This window comes from Tursiops truncatus, chromosome 13 (assembly GCF_011762595.2).
Source record: "Tursiops truncatus isolate mTurTru1 chromosome 13, mTurTru1.mat.Y, whole genome shotgun sequence".
NCBI lineage: Eukaryota > Metazoa > Chordata > Mammalia > Artiodactyla > Delphinidae > Tursiops > Tursiops truncatus.
The window spans coordinates 19215514-19239863 of NC_047046.1; the positions used below are offsets into that span (position 1 = coordinate 19215514).

Below are 24350 nucleotides of genomic sequence, written 5' to 3' on the forward strand. Positions count from 1 at the left end.
TCCACGTGCTGCCTTATGGCTCATTCCCTTTGGAACAACTTCTCCCTCTTTGTTTATATGTAAAAATGTACGAGAAACGTTTGTCATACACTTAGATACTTTTGAGCCCAGCACCACATAATTTAAGAATTAGCATGATTGTATAGTAGCATAATCCCCTTGGCTTATTTTAAGCTACTTTTTAATATTCTCATTGATTCAGGAAAACACCCCAAATTCAAGTTGTTGTTGTTTTTTCTCAGTGTTGATGATCATCTTTGGACTCATCTTTGCATCAGCTCAGACCGTTGAGGGATGATGCTCTGTTAGTCCTGCCTAATTAGGAATAGAGTTCGGGCTCTGGTTCAGCCAGCATTGGCCTCGGGACGTTTGTGGGTGTGGGGCACCCCACCCTGCCCCATTGCAGGTGTTAAGCTTCTAGCAAACTGGGTCGTGGGGCTGCATCTCCTTTGGGGGCATTGTGAACTGTGCACTGTGATTCGTGTGAGCTTGAATGAGCCCTGCACGGACTGTGACACCTTGATGTGTCGCACTGAGATCTCTTTATAGAATAGCAGGTTGGGACCGGGCCCTGAGTCACCTAGTAGCTGAACCTTTCTTCTCTGGCTCTTCCAGTACCCTCCACCCTTGATCCCTCCCCGGGGGGAAGTCAATGCGGCCGACGCCTTTGACATCGGCTCATTTGATGAAGAGGATACCAAAGGCATCAAGGTACACCGGCGATGCTTGCTTTCAGGCTTTGTTTTGTTTTTTTCTGGAGGGTGGGGGATTTTTTAATTGGAAATCAGGCTTCGTGATTGACTTAGTACTGGCCTGTTTATGGACTGTAACTTACAGATGAATATCCATATATTTGACAAATGTAGAAGAGGTCAAGACCTGAATTAGAGACCACGACAGCTGTCTTTGGACTACCTATTTTACGTTTGATAAACTGCAAAGTGGTCACATTCTTATTGATTTGGATAGATTGGTGGTTGATAGAAAACTCAGACGTGTTATGAAGCAGGGAAATACAGCTGGGTGATGGCAAACGTACTTGGCCTCATGCCAGACAGCCAGTCATCTTAGTTCTCCCAAATACCCTGGTTTCTCTGTGTCAGGATGAAAAGAGCAAACAGCGTGAATCATTTTGCATTTGTCAATCAAAAGTGAAATAATCACGTTTGTTTGTTTTTTTTAATATATATAGCATCTTCTGCATTTTTCAGACTTTGGTGCCTATCATTATTTTCCAAGTAGACAGGGCATAATTAGAGGTGGTGAGTCAGGGGAGAAAGTCACCCTCTTTTGGATGCCCAGTCAGAGCGTGTCACTACGTGTCAAGTTCTCACTGCCCCCACTTTCTCGGCTTCTCCCTCTGAGAGGCTCCCCTGCCCGCGTCTTCTCAGCTGCCTGCATTTATGGCCTTGTGTCAGCCCCCCTGGTCTTTCCTACCAGGCAGCTGTAAAGGTGATTGGGGTGCTCACGTGGCCAGTTTCCCAGGATGGCAGGATGGGGGGTGGCGGGGAAGGTCAGGTGAAGCACAGCGGTGAGGGCCTGGTCTGAGCCGTGGCTCCCCTGGGGACAGCAGCGTGACCACTGTGCAGATGCTCGACATCTTCTGTGGCCTGGACAGACAGGACCACCCTATAGCTTCGGGAATAGTCCTTTTACAGAGTTACCTGAAAGGATCACTGCTGTCACAGTAGAATTTTGTCATCAGACATGCTTCTCTCCAGCAAAGGGCACTAAAAGGAAAACGAATATCACGTGGGAGCCTGTGAAAATTTTGTTGTTCAAAAGAGAGTCTTCACGCTTTCAATTTTGTCAGCTGTATTCTGGGCTTTGGAGTCAGACGCACTGGCCTCAGATCTGCACTTATTACCTAAGGGAATCAGGGCCATTTAGGGAACCTCAGGAGCATTGGTTTGCTTGCCTGTGAAGTGAGTGGTTTCATTGCCAGGCCTTCTCTGTGGGTGGGTCACCTGTGTCAGCCTCCTGGCACGTACACTAGGAGTTTCTGTTGTGGTGGTTTTGCTTCTTCCGGAACCAGAGCTGAGAAGACTGTGTCTCTTAAAATGCAGCCCAAATAATACATTGTTCTTTAAGGAGAAAAAAAAAAAGCTCACTTCATGTAGAGCTTTGTTTTATTCATTTTTCACATAGGCCGAGTCATAAAGACCAAGGCTCTCTGACCTTACAGGAGATGGAGCCATTTGTGTATAAAGCAGAGTTGTCCGTTTCAGAGCAACCACTTTGGAAAGGAGGGTGTTTTCACTTTTGCCCAACTCTGCAGAATCTGCCCCAGTGTCCCTCATCGCAGGGTGCTCTCCTGGCCTTGATGCTCTAGCACTGCACCACACACACACACACACACACACACACACACACACACACACACACACGCATGAGCGTGTTCACACTCAGGACACACAAAGGTTTCAGCTCCAGGCTTGGTTTGGGCGTCTGAAGAAAGCTGAAAGGGGAAACACAGTACACATTTTGATCTCAGAGTCAGCACGTTAGGATAACAAGTCAGTAAGGGTGGGTGGAGAGCATCCTGATTGGGACCAGGATGCAGGTTCCTCCAGTGGTTCAGTGACTCACTCAAGGCCTGTGGGCAGGAGCCTCACCCTTGGTCTTTCTCCCTTTTCCTTCTAAATAACTTGCCTCTCTCCCGTACTTATCTCTCAGGCAAGGGAGTGAACGAGTCAAGCTTCTAGAGAGATCCCTGCTTTTGAAAGACAGGGCTATTTTTTCCTATCAGTAGGATCGCTTGTCTTTCTGCCACAGAACTGTAACTCAAATCTGTAAAACCATTTTCTTAGCTTGCTTTCAGAGTACAGGCTCACTGAGGGAGAAGAATGAAGAATTTTGAGTAATAGTTTGGAAGAGAAATGCTATCGTTAAGTGTAATTTTTCTTATAGCACCTCTGAAAGGCCACATCGCCTAAAGTCTCCGTGTATCTCGAGACTTACGATCATACTGTTCAACTTGGACTCATTGGAAGGCTCATGGGCTAAATGGTAAATTTGGCCTAGTGGACCTTTTAGTTTTTCTCACTTTACAGAATAATGGGGGGGGGGTGGTTAGAAAGCCCTCCTGGCTTCTCCCTTGTAACTGTATCTAAAACCATAGGGATCTGTTTTCACAAATAAAATATCCTCACTATAATCGAAATTATTTTGTTGCCAGATTCTTGTCATCCTTTAAAGAAAACCCTATATATGTTAGTTTTCATTGGCAAAAATGCTATGAAGATGCTGTAGAAGATTGGGCTGCATCTGACTGACCCAGGGATGGAAGTGAGGTGCCCGTAATACATCGCCCTGTGTGGACCCTGGTTGTTAGATTGTCTTTCTTTTTTCTTTTTAAAAGATTTTATTGAAGTATAGTTGATGTACAATATTATATAACTTACAGGTGTACAATATAGTGACTAACAACTTTTAAAGGTTATACTCCATTTACAGTCATTGTAAGATACTGGCTGTCTTCCCCGTGTTGTACAGCATATGCCTTGGTCACTCGGTTGTCATTGGTGGAGGTTTATGACAAGTAATGAATTGTCTCTTAATGGTTACAGGCTGTTGTCTAGTTATCGTCCTACACGCAGTTATGGTACTGTTGAATCTGTTGCCTTTGTAAGCATGTTAAATCATACATATCTCTTAATGGTTATAGGCTGTTGTCTAGTTATCTTCGTACACGCAGTTATGGTACTGTTGAATCTGTTGCCTTTGTAAGCATGTTAAATCATACATATCTCTTAATGGTTATAGGCTGTTGTCTAGTTATCTTCGTACACGCAGTTGTGGTACTGTTGAATCTGTTGCCTTTGTAAGCATGTTAAATCATACATATCTTGATTCCTTAAAATGATAAGCTTCTTGATTGCGACCAAGACCTCTACAAGAACTTCCCTCTGGTGATCTCTGAGCGCTGGCAGCAGGAAGTGGCGGAAACTGTTTATGAAGCAGTGAATGCAGACACGGATAAAATCGAGGCCAGGAAGAGAGCTAAAAATAAGCAGCTTGGCCACGAAGAAGGTAAAATAGCTGGTGTGTCTGAAGATGTTTCTAAAGCAATGAATTTTCAAGATCTCTTGTAAAGCTGAAAATAGCATCTGGGTCATAAAGTACTTTCCAGTAGAGTGGGGGAAATGCCATAAATTGTTTTCGTTTTACCTGGCTTGGGAAAGGTCAGTGTGAAATGATATTTCAAAGTCTTTAATTTTTTAAAAAGTCTTTATTGAAATTTAGTTGATTTACAACGTTGTGTCGGTTTCAAGTGTACAGCAAAGCGATTCCGTTATACATATATATAAATATATACTTGATATTTCAAAGTCTTTAGTCCACATATAAATAATATGTATGGAGGTCGTCAGCAGTATTTTGTCAATACACCTTCTTATCTTGGAGTTTGGGGGCCAGTTTGGAAGTTTTCTTCCTTAAAGATTAAGTATCGCGGTGTCAGCAACAGGGCCAGCTTCCTGGGTGTCCGGCCTGTGTGGTGTCATCAGGCCGCCGACCCAGGTTAATGCTCTGCTGGTACCATCTTGACATTCTTAATAATTTTTTAACAAGCGGCCTGCATTTTCATTTTCCACGGGGCCCCGCAAAGTATGGTGAGGAACTTAGTATTACATGTTTACTTGTCAAGAGACATAAGTGTATATACATACATTTATATTATAAACAGCATGAAAGAGTCACCAGGGCCGAACTGTGGGGAGGGGCCGAGTGGGCGCGTCAAGGACCCGAGATTATCTAAAGCCACGGGGAAAATGGTGGAGAATTCACCGTCGCCATTGCCAGAAAGAGCGACTTATGGCTTTCTCCTTTTCTTAAGTTCCCAATTTGGCTTCACACTGTATCTTGTGTGGGCTTTTATTCCTGAATCTTGGCTAAACTCCTTAGGCTTAACCTATTGGCCTCAAAAACACTGGGCAGTTAGTTGCACTGCCTGTGTACCTCCTCATTACTGTAGTGACAGGTTACGTGCTCTCATTTGGAATAAACATGACGAGTGCCTCTCCACTCAACTCCATTCATACGATCACAGATAACTGTGCCAAAAACCAACAGCAGAAGAAATACCGAGAAGGAGCCATGCCAGCATTAAGAGATATTCCTATTAGTGAAGTAAACCAAATGTTCTTTCTTGCAGCCAAAGAACTTTACACCAAAAACTGAACTGTACGTAGACTAATACCAAACGCTTATTACAAATTTTTGATGCAAAAATTTCGACCATAGTAATTTTGACTATCTTTCTGATTAATATCCAGTATTGAAATGTAAAAAAAAAAAAAAAAAAGTTGAACTTCTCTTAGATTAAGTTCTATTAATATTATAAATGTTATCAAGGGGCTTCCCTGGTGGCGCAGTGGTTGAGAGTCCGCCTGCCGATGCAGGGCACATGGGTTTGTGCCCTGGTCTGGGAAGATCCCACATGCCGTGGAGCGGCTGGGCCCGTGAGCCCTGGCCGCTGAGCCTGTGCGTCCGGAGCCTGTGCTCCGCAACGGGAGAGGCCACAATAGTGAGAGGCCCGCGTACCGCAAAAAAAAAAAGTTATCAAATAGTAGTTACTAATGGACAGAATAAGTAAAATCCTGCATTACCATATAGCAAATATCCCTCCCCCACAAAAAAAGAAAAAGAGTCACCAAGCCATATTTTCATTTACCATATTTGAGTGCCCTGTTAGGATTTCCAAAGGAGAATACATAACATCCAGTATTAAATAAATCAGTCATCTTTGATTCACCAAATATTGCCACTCTTGATTTTTCTAAGACTTTATGGCTTTTTGATATTTAAACTTATTGTGGTTAGTGATGAAGGTAGCTTTTTGTTTTACTTCTAAGCAAAGACCTTTCTGAGGTTAACGTATAATAAGAATGACCGGAAACAATTTCAGTCTGTAAACAGTTTGCTTTGGTGAGGGTATCTTGGTGCAGGATTCCTGGGTCTTGTCGACCATCCCCCAGTAGCATTTATCATCTGTTTAGAAAAATGTCCACCATCCTGGATGAATGACTCCTTACCTAAAAGTCGCCTGAGTGCACCAAGGGAACGTGACAGCCCTTTAACTGTGTTCACCTCCATTCTGCAGGGAAAGGGGCTTTATTTCTAAGCCGTTCTTGAGAGAACGGGTCCACTGAGATCACTCTGGACCATGTTTGCTGTTACGGATTTTACACAGGAAATTATAGCCTCGGTAGTTTGCTCAAGGAAGAGCCACGATGTCACTAGAATCTTGACAAATTGGACCCAGAAAAAAATATGTATGTTAATGACCTTGTTGAAGTGTAGGCTTTTAATTAGAGCTGTAATTAGAACGTCTAGCAAATTAATGAATTATTCTCACATGTAATTAAGTAATTTAGGAATAACTAGATCTTGGTTGAAGATCTCAGAAGAAGTAAAAATATAAGACGTATACTTTAAATGTACTTGACAAATGCAGACACCTTTTCCATCAAAATGGCAACTCCGTGAACCACACCCCATCACCACGGAACCTCCCGAGGCCCCTCCCTCCTTCATTCTTTTCCTTCCTGCTTGTGTCCGAGTGACACAACATGGGTTTTGCTTATTTATTACCTGAATCTCCCACTAGAATGTAAGCTCCCTGAAGGCGAGGACTTTTGTCTCTTTTATCCACTGCTGTGTCCAGAATGCCTAGCACATGCCCAGCACCTAGGCATTCATTCCCTTCATAGTTGAATGAATGAGTGAGTGAGTGAATGAATGATTTTAGCAAATCACCAAATCCTCTAAGGAAGGCAAAGTAAGCCACTTAAAATTGACCTTTTTTGTTTTTTGAGACAATACTTTGCTGTAAAAATGTAATCAGAACTCAGCATGCCTGTGAATTAGCTTGGCCTCCCTACATAACCATATATATGAAGGATAATTATAACCTTAAGTGGAGGAAAGACCAGTTTTTGACCCTTGTGTTACTTTGGCTTCTTTGGACAAGAAAATCCCCTCTCTTGTTATTTTTTTTAAATAACATTAAAGGGAGAAGCCCAATTCCATATAAAGGCAAAGGTACTTTGGGCATAGCTTGAGTTTAATCACTCTCTATTCCTCAGTTATCACCCTACATAATGAAAAAATATTTAGCAAACAAACTTTGACCCTCTCAGAGCAATAGAGGAACATCATGAGTTTATCAGAATATTGAGAAACAGCCATTTAATATGTTAGTAGAGAGATGAAGAGACCTGTTCTTTAATGTGTTTAAAAGTAAAATAATGATTTCTATAGTGTGCTGTCTTTATAGAAACTTGCTCTTTTTCTAAAAAGTGTGTCATTCTTTTTTTCTGAGAAGCATATAGGCATTCTGTTTCAGACCGTGCTAAATTTCACCGTTGTGTTCCGTGCCTCAGATTACGCTCTGGGAAGAGACTGCATCATGCACGGGTACATGCTGAAGCTGGGAAACCCATTCCTGACTCAGTGGCAGCGTCGATATTTTTACCTCTTTCCAAACAGACTTGAATGGAGAGGAGAGGGCGAGTCACGAGTAAGTCTGTGGCATCTTCGCGAGCACTCGTTTCCGTGGTGATTTCACATCGCCTGCATGTTTTCTCAGATCTCCCTCTAGCTCCCATATCTCTTTTAACATGTATACATGAGATTTTCCTGTTCAGACATTAACTTTTAAACTTCTGAGTCAAGGAAGGATTTGGTGCTACCTGAAAACAGAAGGTGCCTTCCAGGGAGGTCGAAGCAGGCAGGTCTGAGGAGGGCTGGAGAGCGGTAGGTGGATCAAAGAAGGGGAAAAAACTGGGACTTTGGAGTCAGAGGTGTTTAAATCCACTGCTCTGTGTCTCTGGGACTTAGAGCACATTATGTCGACTGAGCCTCAGTTTCCTCATCTATAAAATGGGAGAAGAAGAAATGATAACGACTACTACAATTGTTGCAGATTTATCTCGGGCCTGGTGCTGTAGACACACAGACACAGACACACACACAGACACACACACACACACACACACACACACACACACACACTTTTAATTTGTTTAGCCACCTTTGAGGTCCAAGCCTTATGTTATAAAGAGAGAACCAGGGCTTAGAGAGGGAAGGTCTGGCACCAGTGACAGGTGTGGGTGAGGAGTGATTCCGACTGGGGTCTGCCTGTGCCCCGTGTCTCCGTTACGAGGCCTCCCTGAGTCAGGGTTGAGTAAGACGAGGTCTGCGGTGCAGGCTGCGAAGCTTGGCACCCAGGCCAGGGCACCTGACCCCCCTCCTGTTGTCTCCACCTTGCTGGAAAATCGGAAGTGGGCTTTATCGCATTAGATGGGAAGGTACAGCCACCCTGTAAGGTCCTTTCGAGAGCTAATGTTAGTGAACAAGAAAAGAGAAATTTCCCATCTGCACCATCCCTCGTAGCAAGTGGGGCAGCATTTATTAAGCGTCTGCTGTGTGGAGCGCCCAGGGCTTGTCTCCGTGGAAGGAGTTCTCTTGGGGAGGGAATGGTTGGTCATCATAAGCAGGACAGTGGTCCCAACTGTGAAAAACATAGTTGGTGTATTGGAATATGGCCCCTGTATCAGAATATAGCTCTCTACTGGCCAGAGCATGGAAAACGGTGAGCCCAAATCTGGTGTGTTTGACTTTGGAATGTGTTTTGCAAATCCTTGTTGGTGAAGATGCCATTTAATTACAAGTGATTGCTACTGTGTGTGACCACATTCTTCCTAAATGACCATGATCTTCTCACTATTGCTAGTGCCGTAGAAGTCATTTTCTAAAAATTCATACATCTAGGATCTGAGTTATGATTAATAAGACTCTATGGGGGTCCTGAATTATAACTCAGGTACTGCTAAGTATTGTATAATATAAAATATACATATTACATAGAACATGTGTATATGATGATACATAAATACAAGATAATTATATTTTGTATAATATTACATATGTATTTTTTACATTATCGTATACTTACTAGCACCTGAGTTAGAATTCATACATACATCATTATATAATGTTTATTTCCAGATGATGAGTGGCCCTGGGCGTAGTATGCGTTTACTGTGCTATCTACTGGTCAGTCGCTGTTGCACACTTTGAAAGGAAATTGTCTCGCTTTTCAGGATATTTGAAAACTAGAATCTTCTTTTGCTTACCATTGGATATGATAAATTATCTTGGTTTTAAGAGAGTCAGCATTTAGCGGTGATTCACGAAGCTACGTAACGTGCCTGGGTAGATTCGTAAGTTTAAGTAAGGGAAAAAGAAAACGTGGGTTTATGATGGTGTTGTTTTTCATTTAGGATTCCTGGAGTATTTATCCCCAAAAACATAAAATGGTAAGGTGCTCAGAGACACGGTAGCATTCACCGGAAGCAGTGATGCTGTAGACCCAGCAGGACAGTCGTTTAAGGACGTCATCTGTGTTTACAACATCATTTCGACGTGATCAAAATATCAGTTGCTTACAAGCTAGCGTGACCGAACTTTTACTGGGCTGCTGGGTTCAAAGCCAGCGACACACCTCTCACTCATGTAGATTGTAGGTAGCGGCGTCATTGTTCCCTCATAGCAGGATTGATCGTGTCTAGGCAAGTGTGTGATGCAGGAGAGGTACGTGTGATTCACGCTCATCCCCACGTTAGTACTGTGCTGAGGGAACACTTTGCTTTCTGCCTTATAGAGACGTTCCTTTCTTTGCAGCTTTCTTTGAGATGTTACATTTTGAATTTTCGTACATTTCTTTTGTAGTCATTTCCCCCCACTTCTAGAATATCATCAAAGAAAGAAAGATGCTGATTTTTTTTCTTTACTTTTTCTAAGCTGGTAGTTTTCAGTATTATTTATTAACTTAATTTAAAAAGTCATGCAATAATGTGAAGTAACCTATCATCTTTTATTTTTACGGTCAGCAAAATTTACTGACAATGGAACAGATTGTGTCTGTGGAAGAAACTCAGATTAAAGACAAAAAGTGCATTTTGTTGAGGATAAAAGGAGGGAAGCAATTTGTCTTGCAGTGTGAGGTGAGTGTTTATTTGTATTTTTTCCAGAGGTGAAAGTTAGAACAATTATATAAACATTCAACAAAGGTGCCTGCCTGGTTATCAAACATTTTCTTACTCCGTGCTTTATCACTCACGAACTTAGCAAGAAAGTTGGAAGATACAAGGATCTCAGCAAATTAACAGTTATTTTAAAAGAAGTGTTTCTTAGAAAATGGCAGGAGGAAGGACAGGAAATAACGTGATTACCCTATCTGGAAACCATCCAGTATTTAATAGGAGCCTTGAATTTTATTTGTTCCACAACTTTCCAGATCTGATCTGATCTTTCAGCATGTTTGAAGTTGAGGTTTGTGTGTTGAAATAAACATAAGATCCCCAAGTAACTCTTAACAGGGGAAATGCCATCTTTCTCTCCCCAAAGTTCTATTGTACCCCGAGCTTAATTCCTGAACACTTCTCCTGGGGTGTGGGGGGATGTTTGGTGGGGGGATGAGAAAAGAGCGTATTTAGAGAGATAAAGCAGTAGTAAATACAAAGACGTGTTTGCTTCACGACTTCAGCACTTTTCTACTGTGTGTGTGTGTGTGTGTTTGTGTGTGCGTGCGTGCGCGTGTGTGTGTGTGTATGTGGATACGTGCTTGTAAAGAGCATATTTAGAGAGATAAACTAGTAGTTGATGGAAAAACATATGATTAATTACTTCATGACGTCATTGCACATGTGAAAGCGCTTCTGAAATTTGTCAAAACTCCTCGTGTATTATTTTCTAGACTCGAGTTATTTTAGACATCAGAGATCAAAGGTGATCTTTCAACAAAGTCAAGGCAGCACTTCTCCTGTGGGGTTGTAGGAGGCTCTTCTGAAGGGCTTGGTTCCTCTTCTGGGCGAGGGGCCCCTGGAGGAAGTTCCTGCGTGACCCCCCCCCATTACTCACTGGCCGCGGGGTGGGACATGGGGTGTGCTTTCTCTGGGGGGAAGGGGGTTCCAAGGACTGGCCAGAGGTATCCATGTGTGTCGGCGAATCCAGTGACACTATCCCAACTCCTCCGCCTCTTCTGTTTGCCTTCAGAGTGACCCAGAGTTTTTGCAGTGGAAGAAAGAGCTGACGGAGACGTTCACCGAGGCCCAGCGGCTGTTACGTCGAGCCCCCAAGTTCCTCAACAAATCCCGCTCGGCCGTCGTGGAGCTCTCGAAGCCGCCCCTCTGCCACAGGAACAGCAATGGCCTCTGACCCCTGGCACAGGGAGGGTCCCACGAGACGGCACCTCCTCCGGGAAGTCCACGTGGGCTGCTCGACCTGCGAAGTGGAGCCTTTGGGAGAAGTGTGAGGATGAGAGATGGAGTCGCTCACCTCCGGGGTGCTCCGTGGCTGGGGGGGCCCAGGACTCTGAGATGCTCCTACTAGGAGTGGCGACCACCCTCAGGCTTGGGGGCGCCTCCTCCCCTCCCGAGGGTCTCCCGCCACGATCGCATCCATCCGCCCTCGAAACTACTGAAGAAACGAAGTTCTCTTTCTTTGCCACACACTTCTTTTGGTTATAGATGAAGCTAGAACTTGAAATGATTCCTACTGATTGTGTCACTTTTTGCATCCGATATCAAATGTATCTCAGGCTTGCCAAGATGAGATCGAACAGTCTGCCGTTCAGGTCGCCCCACCGTTGCCACGCTCTGTCCATAATCAGCCCGGGCTGGGTTTAGATGTCTTTGCTCCATAGTCCTGGCAGGATGGCAGACCAGCTGGGTGTCCTCTGTGCCCTTGAGAACCAGCCTCTCGTTGTCTCGGGGCTTGAAAGCTGCAGAGGTTTTCTGAAAGGGCTGCACCTGGGCCCTCCCTGTGGGTGCCGCACCCACAGGTACCAGCCTGCCTCTGACCGGGAGCTTAGGCAGCTGGGACCAAGGGCGTGGGAGCCACTCAACATCGAAGGCGTCAGATGGTAGATGGTTGGAGGCTCACGGTGGCTCTGCAGGAGAGGCAGTGGCGTTTGCATCTCACGGTGACACAGCCATTTTCAAACCATCAAGTCGGCGCACTTCCCCTGGGTGCACAGGACTGCCTGCGGGCGCCCGTCTCGGGCTTGGACTGGAAGCGGTCGTGAGACACAGCAACTCTGGTTCCCTCTGGCTGACCTCAGGAAGCATCTGGGTAACGGATGTGTCAAGGAAGGAAACTCTGTTTTACCTTTTAGTATAATTTAAAAATGAATTTTATTGAAAAAAGAATGCTGAAGATGAATGTGTCAAAATGGGTTAACTGTGTATATTGACTTGCATTGTCGTTCACCTGTCATTAGCGAATAATTCTCTGCCCTGGCAGGTTCTGTGACAGCGACGGCCTGATCCCAGTGGCCTCCTCTCCCCGTGGTTCGTTTCATGTCCCAAATAAGTGCTGGTTTATAAGAACCAGTGTGTTTCCCAGCCAAGTCCTCCATGTCATCAGACTAAAAATAATAACAGTAATTTTCAGAGTCCACATATTTGTCCTTTCTTAGTGCAATTTTATTGTTCTGAGTCGACTACTAACAATATAAATAGCTTGACATCGTAATCATCTGCATCCTGTCCTCAGTATTCTTAGTGGTTCCAAATCTTTGTGTTTATATTTGTGTGCCGCACTCACTGGGAAAGTGAGTCCTTTTTAATGAAACCATATCTTGAGGGTTTGGAGGATAATTACCGAAAGAGCCTTTTATTTCATAGGAGTTACCTTGGAAGAGAAACTTTGAGGTTCACTATTTATCTCAACTACTAGTTGGAATTTAGCATTCATGTTCTCCTATCTGCTGTTTCCAGTATAGAAGTTGGGGGCTACTATGTGCATGGATTCTCCTGATTTAAAAGGGAAGAACAGTATTCAAACTGTGTTTTTAAAAAAAAAAGTGAAAAAAAACCCGCCAGAGATGGAAAAGCTGTTCATGGCGAGTGAGCATCTCCCCAGGCGTGGTTGACTGTCACTGTCACCACTGTATTTGGTTACTGGCTCCATCGCAGCATCGCATGTGCTCAGCACCTGTGGTTCAGAGATGGGTAATTACAGTTTAGAAATCGCTGAGCCTCCTGCCTCTGCTGGACAGGGTAGAGATGTAGCCTCACGGTGGAGAAGGTGCACGAACTCCTTGAGGGTCCGGGCTTAGCGTCTCACGTTCCATACCCAGGGCACCAGCTATGCCGATTCGCATCTCTGAAAAAATATCATTTAAGCTCTGAAGTAGAACATAAGGTTGTCTTTTCTTCGCAAAAGAAAAATGAATTGGAACTATTCCGAGAGCCCTTTCGCCTCGCCTCCAATTTATTCCAAGTGAACGTTTACACTCCCTCATGTTTGATGGGTCACGACAGGGCTGAGAAGAGCATTACGTGGATGTGATTTATTAAAAGTGCTCTGTGAACTTAGGAGGAGTGGCTTTTTAGGGGGAGGTCCCTGTGTGTGTTTGGGGTTTGGCAGCCCTGGAGAGGCCAGTCTTCCTCCTGAACTCGTGCCTGCAGCCCTTCTGAGGGGGTGTTTCTGCTGCCAGATGGAAGGCGCTTCCGGAACCCTTCTGTGCCAGCACCTGGTGCTCCCGTGGCCAAAGAAGTCAGTTGGTTTAGAAATCTTGGTATACGTGGCTGTTTTAGGTCTTAATGTTTGACCCTACCTACATTTGGAGTGTTAAAAAGGGCAAAATTGAGCACCAGTGTTATCATTATTTTAGGTTTATTTGGTTGGGATATTTTCACATTGTCAGAAAAAAATCACTGAAGTTGATATTTTTGTAAAATTATGTTAATAGTGTCTTGATTTCATGATTCAAAGGAATCATTAAAGCAAAGCCTAAAAATAATAGATTAAGCTGCTCTACACCATATATGGAATGAATTTAAAACTTTTGGGAATCCAAGGTTATTTTTTTTAACCTAAAACATTCTCTTTGGTGCATTTATTCCCTTATGTCATGGGGGCTCATGGTTTTTCCTTCTCTATCATGTTTAAGTACAATTTTTCAGCAAAACTGCTAGAAATCAGCTGTTGTTTCACTGCTAGTGTGAATGTTTCACTTCCTGTGCCTCTGATTGGTCAATTCACGGACATGACAATTTCAAATTCTATATGTAAAGAGAAGGGGCAAATGTCCAGGCTCGCTGAAGAAAGGAAGCGTTCTGCTCAAGAAAGACAGCAACAAAGCAGGAAAAGCGAATAGACAGAGCGATGACCACAAACAACCATCTGTTCAAAGCAAGAGTTAGCTTTGATTTGTGCTTTGAAATATGCTGTACATATACTAAAAACAATTGTTTGAAGGCTCACACTGGCCATTAAAAAATATCATTGACCAATTGACGATGTGGTTTAACTCTCAAGAAGATCAAAGTGTGTTTTTTTCTGATGATTTTTTATTTCATTCAGAATTTATAGTTGGGCCAATCGAATACAACATTTGACTTTTCAGTGGAATTGATTTTTCTGATGTTTCAAAATGTTAACCTATCAAGAAGAAAAGAAAATTCTCAAAGTTGGACTTTTTTTGCTTGATGTAAATATGTTAAAAAATTTGCAGTGTGCTGGTGTAAGATAAGGCTTATCTTGTGTGATTTAATTTATATGTAATTTTTCTCAGTTTCATTCAGGGACTCATATCTGTGTCGTTCAGAGATGCTTGGGGAAGGAACTCCTCCCCTCCCAGGGAATGGATGCGCTGTTTGTACCCGGAGAGGAGTTGGGCTTCACTGGGATCTGTGACAAATGCTGGGAGGTGGATGGAGTGGGTGTCATGGAAGGCAGGATCCTGGTAGAGATGGGGCAAAGGAAAAAAGGAGTTAATTTGCTGGGAAAAGCCAATCTCCTTACACCATAAAGCACCAGGGAAATTCCAGTTGAACTTGGTGCTTTGGGGTGGTTTTCCCCTTATAACAAGAAGAGTTGAGTAGTAACTATTTTAAGACTCAGTCGCTTTAGTTTTGAATATGGAGCTGCTGGACTTGTAAGAGGCTGTTTGCTTTCCACCAGGACTTTCTGTAGAAATGATGTTGCCGGTTGTCCCTGCTTGTCATCCAGCACCCTTGGGGAAGGCACAGGGGACCCAGAGCTGATGCTCCATCTTGGTGTGTGTGCCTTGCAGCCAATCAGGGGAGGGGGAGAAGGCCAGAGGTGGGGTGTGGGCTGCTGTCACCCTGTCAGTCAGGTGGGGACATTGCTGCACACCCACTGAAGGTACCGTAATTCCCCTACAGTAACAGGACTGGGCTTGCTGCTTGAGCCAAGCAGAGTGAGCTTTACCTTTCAAAACATTTTTTCTTCCTAAAGCTCTAACATGATTTTCCCTTCCACATCAGGTTAACTTGAGAAGCTTTAATTAATTAATCACTTAAATTCATGTTAATATGAATTTTTTGTATCCCGGCCACATTTTGAAAAATTTACTGTAGGAAGAATGAAAGTTGAAGTCTAAAATGATACTTCTTGGCTTCCTCGAGTCATAATGGCCTTTAGATTTTCTTCATCCTCAAAGACTAAGAGAGCTGTTCTTTGACAGCCGAGTAACAGGGATGCCCAGCTCTGGCAGCGTTCAAAGGCCTGGGGGCGTGAGTGTCCGGCCACTTCACTGGCCTGGCTGGGTTAGCACTTACTGATAAATGTAGCACCCCAAATTTTAAATTGCCTTTATTTAAAAAAACACGCACACACTACAGAAAATAGATTAACATATCATTCCATCAAAACCATATAGGAACACCCTGCATTTTAGAGTTAAATGACTCACGTTCTTATAGTAAACTCTCTTATACCTAACAAATCTCAGAAACATCTCTGAAAAACTGGTAACTATGCTTCCAATTTTAATTTTGTCCTAATATAAAATGTCTCTCATGTAAGGGGTAGGGAATGGAGAAATATTTCTAATTGTGTATTCATATTCCAAAGGACTTGAAATTCAACTTCTTGTTTCTTAGTTGATTATATTCCATGATGTACATATTCTATGTGGTTTATAAGCTAAGCACTGGCCTTTTTTTTTTTTTTTAGTTCTATTGTTAAATTGTATTTTTCTATGTTTTAACAAATTATAATAGATTTGGCTTTTTTCTGGGTAGCATAAAGATTGCCAAACTACATATATATATATATATATATATATATATATATATAAAAACAAGAGTTCTATTTTTAGCACAATAGCTTTTTATATTATTTATTGAATCCTTCAGTTCTCATTAGAAACATTGCTTACCGCTTCTGCCCCTTTTTATTTGTATAGTTTGTTATTTAAGGAAATGCAGTCCTTTCTGTTTCTGGTTTTTTTTTTCCCACAAAATAAAATTGAGACAAAGCATATAGCGATGTGGGGGGGACATCCTTTCTCACGGCCACGGACTGTTTTCAACAATAGCTTAACCCTCTGATCTGTGCTGAGAGGCCAGTGCACTTCTTGGGGTAACATCTGACAGTGAACTTGTGGTGAAATAACTGCTTTCATCTACCTCTTCCGAAGGCCCCCTGCTTGTTGACAGGTTCCTTGAATGCCTGATTCTACACTGGCTCCATCGTAAAAGGATTTCAGGGAAGTGTATAGCCGTCCTTCCCTCGTGAAGTAGATTTCACCGTGTCGTGTAGGGGCCCCAGCGAGCGGGGCAGGTAGATACGATCGCTCCTGTGTGGTCAGCCTTCGGGAGCTGCAGCTCACCTGCAGAGCATCATTTCTGATTCTTCTCGTGCCAAGTCCCCCCAGTCGGTCTCGCCATTGCCTCTCGATTTGACTGTTGCGCCCGATTCATCAACTACTAAATGGAAGCTGCTTCCTCCACATTCTTTAGAAACGGCCCCGCTGGGTTTTAAAACAGCACTTCCGGGAGCAGCACATTCGAACGTGACTCTTCCCCCCTTGCCATTTCAAAATGGTTTGGGAAATGGGCTTGTCTGTGGTTAAAAGGGTCCCCGTGAAACAGAGTGAAGACTGGTCCCTGTGAGAGGGGGTCCCTCCTCACATGTTGATGTTTTTCTCTCCCTGTTGCCCTAGCTGCGCAGCCATCCACGTAGTCACATATTTGCTCTGTTCATGGCCAAGTGTAATGCCCTTGAAGAAATAAATCTGTTTTCTCTCATGCATTGCTATACCAAGTGAAGCCAGTGAATTCGATATTGTAAGTCTAGATATTGTACCTATTAAATCACCATCTGTTTTTATCTCTTTTCCCATCGATTTTGCCAGTGGAGGTTTACGGTCGCCTCTTAGTATGCGTTTACTAGTGCACGTTTGAAATCGTATCCCACGTAAGATGCTGGTTCAAGTCCGCGGTCACCTGCCCTGTGTGTGGTGTGTCACCGTCGGTTAGTTTCGCCATCTTTCACGGTTATTTGGGGGGCAGTCGAGCTGGTTTTCTGTGTTGATAAATGGCTTATGTAAACCTCAATAAAAAGGATCTGTACAAAGAGACATACTTTGGTGTGCTATTCCCCGCCCCCCCCAGCTAAAAACTACATTTCTTTATCAAGCTGTTAGGTCATCAGGAGGTGACTCATTTGTAAGAATCCTAACTTCGGAAGAAATTCATGCAGAGGCTGATTTTATTTATTTTTTTAAAAAAAGGAAGGGAACTGCCAACAAGCATTTCTGCTGATTTCATGGATTCTTGGAGCACAGCCAACTTCAGCCTCAGGGTTTGGGAGACTACCTGCTTGTGGAAGACACGGTGCCAGAAAAGAGTCTGGGAAAGCCGGGAGGTCCATCTCGTCTCCAGTTTTTCTAGGAGCTGTGCCAGGCTCCCCCATGTACTCCCTGGGTGACTTTGGCATCCCTCCCAGAAGTTAAGGCCTCTCACTCTCCATCCCTACTCCCATGCAGACTTCAGGAGAGACCCCATTGTACATGTCACTTTAAACCAGAAATCCAAGGAAGTGGTGGCCCCAGAGCCACAGCTACCTGGGCAGGACTGTCTGCTTGTAGGTCCACACGTCGAGGGTAGGGTAGGTACCTCTGTCCTTGAGGTGGAAACACCTCCTGTCCCTTGCTGGTTCAGGAAAGAAGGACATCACGATTGGTCCACGGTCCACGGAGCCATCCAGTTTCCCTGGAATGTATTTGTGTTTGCCGACTTGAAAACCTCTTAACAAAATAGTTGACAGGAGCCCCAGCTATGGAGCACGTAGTCAGCATCGTAGGCAGAGGTCAGCCGCGTGATAGGGCCCTTGGTCTGATGCCATACGTAACCAAGGATCACTCCTGAGAGCTGCAGAAATCCAGTCACCCCTTGGCACCCAGGAGGAGAGAGAGCAGCCTGGGGACCCTGCTTCGAGCAAGGTCACTGGGCAACTTCTTTGGTTTTCTGTTTTCTCATCCCTAAATTAAGGGAGTTGAATTAGATGATCTTAAAGGACCATTCTAGCCCAAAACACCCAAGTTTCCGATGACGGGTAAATGTGAGGGACTTTGGCTGTACTTGTAGAGCGAAAAGGAAATGCTCTCCCGCACATCCCAGGGCTCCTCCCACGTTGCCTTAAGGATCACTGCTGTGTCACTCTCCCCCTTAAACTGTGCCTTCCTGAACCCTGGAGCCCCTGCTGGTTTACCTGGGTGGAAACCAGGTGTTGAACTGAAGAAGAGGCTTTCTTTTCCTGGCCACTTTCTGACCATGTTGGGTACCGGAGATTGAAAAAACGTTTTCAGTCCAAATTGTTCAGGCTGGTCATCTCCCGGGATCGGATTAACCAGATAAAACACTGAAGCTTCTTCACTCTGTGCTCACGTGCGCAGCTTTGGACATGGCACGTAATCAGTAAAGCCCATGAGGGGAAATTGACTTAGTGGCTCATACTAATGGATTCCTAACAGGCAAAATGGGAGACAGAGCAGATAATCATGGCAAGGAGACATTTTGTCTAACGTATGGATATCCCAAGTGAATGTTTTTTACATTTTTATTCTTATTCTTTAACTTTGGTATGTGGGTAAAATGCCCAGGTCTTCAGGTGATTTGATAGCCAGTAAAATATGTCTCTACCTGACTGTCAGTCATAGTTTTCTGCACTGGGAATTTTCAAAATTTTCTGCCTCTTATGTGTATAGTAGTGAAAGATGGAAGAAGATGCATCAGGGGCTACTAGCTCGATCCTGTTTTAAACCTAACTTCTGCCTCATTGTTTCTATGTGACAGATTTGATGGTTTCACTTCTCTGTCTTGAAATGACCAAGGAGGAATGGAAAAAGAAAGGAACAGAATTATGAACATTCTATTTGTTTGTGTAAATTTTGGTCCCTCAATGTAAAATAAGGTCATACAGTCAGAGGCTTAGCTACAGAAGCTTAGCAGATACGTTTGCCCTTTGTAGTTGCCATCGAAAAAGCTTACCTTTTGCATTATAACTTTAAATGGAGTATAATCTATAAAGACTTGGAATTACTATGTTGTACACTTGAAACTAAGATACTATTGTAAGTCAACAATACTTCAATAAAAAACAAGTGCTACTTTAGTTAGGCTCAGTGATTATATGCATGGGTTACATGTAATATATATTTGATACAGTCACATTAAAAATAAAAACAAAAAACACACACAAAATAAAAAACCCAAATAAACCACATTTACATGCACCAATGTCAAAAGGTAACACTGAGTGAAAGAAGAGTGCTCTATCCTTCCATAGGTGTTGATGCCAAGGGCACTCCTTAATTTAAAACATCTGTTCACTAAACTCTGGATACCTACTGGGTATGATCCCTTTCCTCCCGTATCAGGCCCACTGAGAAGCTCAGGGGCAGCTCTCCTCTGCTGGCAGCTCTGATGGTAGGAAAAGATTTTACAGATCTCCATTTGGTCATTTAGTCACTCAACAAACATCCACTGAGTATCTAGCATGGGCCACACACTCTGGAATGTTCAGTGGGATCAGGATCCCCATTTTACAGAGGGGAGTCTGGAGGCCCAATGAGGTGAGGCCACCTTCCCGGGGTCAGGATTGAGCCAGGCTCTGTGCTGACATGTTATCTCTGTACCTCAGTCAGAGGGCAAGTGTCGGGGGGTTTCCTCTACAGGAGTCTCTCCCACTTCTGCACCGCAGGCTAGTCTTTTATTCATTGGTTACTTTGTTCTCCAGAGATCCCATGAGCACCTACTCAGTGCCTGGCCCTGTGCTGGGTGAATGGGAGACCACAGACTGGTGGGAGATGGACAGACATCTAGAGAAAGCATGATGTTAGACCAGATCCTGGGACACCTGCTCCAGCTCAGTTTCCATGCATTTGATTATTCATTGTGTATGTATTTTTTGAGCACTTACTGTGTACCAGACACTTAAAGAGACAGACAGTTCCCCTTTATCCCTGAGGGGACCGTGACATACAACGCTGGTCCCCGCAGTGGTCACGTGAGAGGATTCTCATGATTGTCAAATGGACAGACACACACGAGACCATTCTCCAGTTTATCATCACACACACACACAGCTCTCTGATGGCAGTGAGGATGGTAGGAGCCTCAAAATGAAAGAGGCCGATGACAGCACTTAACCATCAGATGCTGGGTGGAAGCAGTCATCCTAGTGTGTGGTGAGGTCCAGGGAGCCGCGGGGGGCTCCTAGCTCAAAGGACAGATGGAGATGATGAATAGCACCCCAAGGGGCAAAAGACATTGAGCTGCCAACAAGGGTCCCACTCAGAAAAGAAAATTAAGGATAATCAAGTGACTGAAGTCAATTGTCCCAATAAATCATCACAATCCCTTGGCCATTTTGTGGACCCAGAACTCACTACCTGAGGAAGGAGAGGTCAGGTGTCCAGGACGAAGGACTAGCAACCCCAGGGCAGATGTGATCAGTAACAATTCCCTTAGTCTTTGCCCAAGATGACCCACAGCCACTTAGACCACCTGGACACCCTGAAGAATAGCACCAATGATGCCATGCTCATTGCACCGGAAGCACCAGAAGGGCCAGTTCACTTTCTAGTCCTTTCCTGCCACACCTAGGGAACAGAGCCTAAAGACAGAAAGATAAATGCTCAGCCAGGTGACAAAATGTTGCTTACGAGGCTTCCCTAAATCAGCACAGTCAGAGCAATACTTGACTGTCCTGGGTGGTGAAAATCTATCCCCACGGGTACCAGGGGAATAAAGCAGACTTGCCAGGGGCCCTCACGGCAGACAGATCCAAGTTAACTTAACCATCCCTGTAGGTCTCAGCTTATGAAGACCCCCAGCCCCTGGCCCAGAGATCCACCCCACCATTTAAAACCAACAGCCATGAAAAGATACAAGAGGCAGAAAAACACCATGAAATGAGTTTCAGGACGTGGCACGAGGTGGGTTCATGGTTCAATGTTAGATAATCCAGCATGACATGGAGAAAATAGGTCGAGGGGACTTGTCATCTTCAAGCTCTTTGTGTGGTGCAGCCTAAGATGTCCCACACCACCCTTCATGGGACCCCTGGGGCCCCTCCTCCATCTCATGTTGATTGTATAGACAGCCATTTCCAAAGCTGCCTTTACTTTGTGTTTCTGTGAACTTCTGTCAAACGCTAATTGTCAACAGCCAGAAGAAAATAATAGTTTCCTTTGGAAAGCTATTGCTCAGTCAGCCATGGGGACAGCAGAGTTACAACAGGCACTGATGGTTGAAATGATTCTTCAGAGAAGCAGCATGTCATGTTCCGATGACCATGGGCTTCAGAGTCAGGAGGACCTGGATTTGACTCCTGACTCTACCCCTTGCTAGCTGTGTGGACCTGCACGATATACTTAATCTATGGAAGCCCCTATTTCTCTCCTTCCAGGTGAGATTGGCCGAGACCTGGGGCCCTTTACCAGAGTGTTTGCACCCGGACAAACGTCTTCTGGAGCAACAGAATACAGAGGAACTATAAGGGACTAACCTTAACTGCAAGCATGCGCAGTTGGCGTAATTAGGAACAATAAGATACAGAAAGGCCGCAAACCAACTGCTATTTCTAAGATGCCGGGAGCAAAAGCCGGCAGTGCGCATGATCCCTGCACACGCCACGGCACCACGAGCGGGTGGGCAGTGCAGCTAAGCTACGTCTCCTGCCCGACCCACTGATCTGTCCCTACCCTCACCTCATTTAAGGAATCAGCCCGCCCTCCTTGGGGAGCGAGCAAATGCACCTGTTTCTTATTCCCTCTCCCTTGTGCTGCAGCATAAGCCCCAATAAAGCCTTGCCTGAATCTCTCATCTGGCCTCTTACCAGGTCCTATTGATGAAAGAGTCCAAGGAGCCAAGTCGGTAACGCAGGCAGTGGACAGAGCACTCTTTTAGAGCAACCTGTTTGCTGTTTAAGACTGTGCCCTCTGGGGTCAGAACTACGTGGGTTCAATTCCTGGCTCTCCACTGCTTTGGGTAAGTCGGTTCATTCTTCTGTGCCGCCGTTTCCCCATCTGCGACATGGGAATGGGGAAAACCCTATCTCCTAGGGTTGTCGAGAATAGGACATGAGTTCATTAAAGACCTCAGGCTGGTGTCCGGGTGAGCGACAGCGGCTGCATCTTCCTTACCCCGAGAGACACCGGCATTCGGTCGAGCTATGTCCTTCCCGGGACCAGCCGGGACATGGAGCCGGGCACCCAGCTGCTGTGGCCTCCGGTTATCTGCGTGGAGCGTGGAGCAGGGCCGGGAGTATGGCTGTGCCGCCGGCCGGGGTCGGGGTGGGGGTGGGGTCGGGGTGGGGGGCGGGGGAGAAGGCGCCGGCGTCGGGAGCTGTCCCCGCCCCTGTCCCGCACCACCAAATACGTCCATGCGCTCCGACTGCCTGGTCAGCGGCCACCCCAGGCTGCTGCCTCCTGTCCAGACCTGGAGCTCAGCGGCTAATTTTAGAAATGACTTGCCCACTCAGCTGCTGCTATCACATTGGCGTGGGGGAGGGCGGGGAGGTGCAGGCGGGGAAGGGGATATGAGTGCCGGTGTCGGGCGGGGAGCTGCTGCCATTTCTCCTCTGTCCCTGCTCTCCTGGCCTGGTGGGTCCCTGCGCTGGGACCTGGGGAGACCCCTCGGACGGGAGTGGATCCTGTGACCTCAGCCCCGGCTGGAGAAGGTACCGTCGGGCTGGGTTTGACGGTGTGCGCCTTGTGAGCGGATAGGCATAATTTTCCAGAATGTACTTTGGGGGCTGGTCTTGCCATCTGTTTCGGGCCTTTCGGCCTCTGAGCCCTCTTCCCTTTGGCTGGTTGCCTGCTTAGAAAACAAGAGTGTTTCATGGAAGGATTTTATGACCAAACGCTGGGGTGAGGGGATACTTTTAAAGATCACCCTGGTCAGGCCCCAGATGTTTGCTAATTATTAAATATCTTTAGAGTCATGAGATAACCTTCATTTTGGAATCTCAGCCGCCAGACGGCAGGGGTTCGTATTTTCCCTCAGCTACCAGTGGTTTCTGCTTAACTGGGTGTCAGTTGATGGTGAGGAAGCCAAACGCTTCCGCTTTCACGTTTCCAACGCTGTTGAGTCTAAGCCTTGATTGTAATGGTTTTTTATTCCATTTATTCCAAATAAGCATGGGGGGCAGGGAAGGGGCTGGTGGACGGAGGTTTGAGTTTCACGTGGCCCAGTGAATTCACAGGGATCCTCTGTCCGAGAGGAGGTGTTTTCTGTGGCTCGCCCGTTGTGGGCATTTCTTTGAATGGAGAAGCGGTACAGGCCTCGGTGAGTGGTGTGGGCAGTGGGCACAGTGGGGAGGGGCTGTGTCTTCACATGGAGCTCCCTCCCTGGAGTTAGGCCTCAGGGCCACGGCCTTGGTGAGGCTGCTCCGTGGAGGTGGCCGGGAGGGGAAAGTCCAGTCGGTTCCAGTCTGGCCTCGAGCCACCGGGCCGGGAGAACTGCACGGCCGCTCTCACTCTGCGGCTGGCCGAGCAGATGCCTGGCCCGCTCAGTGCACCAGCTCAGGGGGGCCGAGGGGCCCACTGGGGCTTCCTGTGTCTGACAGGACCGTGGTTCCCTCAGGGTTGTCTTTGCTACTGACTCAGGCTCTCCTGTATCTGGGTGTGACGTCCAGGGTGGGCTGTGTAGTTTAGGCTGTGGATGAGTTCTAGAAAATAATGACACACAGAGAGAGACAGAGGAGGAGGAGGGTCTCCTGACTTTGGAGGGGCTGCGTGTCACCAGCGCAGATGTCTGGTGGCACCTGCACATAGGCCCGGTCACCTTGAATAGCCAAGTTTGGGCTCTGCTGACTCTGTGACCTCGGAGCAGTCCCTTCCGGGATCTAAGCTTTAGTTTCGCCTTCTAAACCCTGAGGGCCTTGGCGAGACCATCCTGGAGATGGCAACCAGGATTCAACATCCAGGGCAGCGTTTCTCCAAGGATGGGTCGTTGATTACCTCCACCGGCCTCACGGGGGTGGGGTGGGCAGGGGGGGTGTCAAACATGCAGATTCCCGGG

General features: G+C 45.5%; 1 protein-coding gene and 1 pseudogene across 4 annotated transcripts in view; both read left to right on the forward strand.

Moving 5' to 3' along the window:
- Positions 1 to 16275, forward strand: part of GRK3 (G protein-coupled receptor kinase 3) — a 122269-nt gene extending 105994 nt beyond the window's left edge. For all 4 annotated transcript variants that reach the window (XM_033837104.2, XM_073790258.1, XM_073790257.1 and 1 more), the window contains 5 exons: positions 616 to 711; positions 3870 to 4032; positions 7386 to 7522; positions 9897 to 10010; positions 11062 to 16275. In XM_033837104.2, the coding sequence (XP_033692995.1) occupies positions 616 to 711; positions 3870 to 4032; positions 7386 to 7522; positions 9897 to 10010; positions 11062 to 11223 (672 nt within the window). In that variant the 3' untranslated portion in view covers positions 11224 to 16275. The remainder of the gene's footprint in view (positions 1 to 615; positions 712 to 3869; positions 4033 to 7385; positions 7523 to 9896; positions 10011 to 11061) is intronic.
- On the forward strand, positions 4045 to 7374 carry LOC101328840 (phosphatidylinositol N-acetylglucosaminyltransferase subunit P pseudogene; annotated as a pseudogene).
- Positions 16276 to 24350: the final 8075 nt, after the last annotated feature.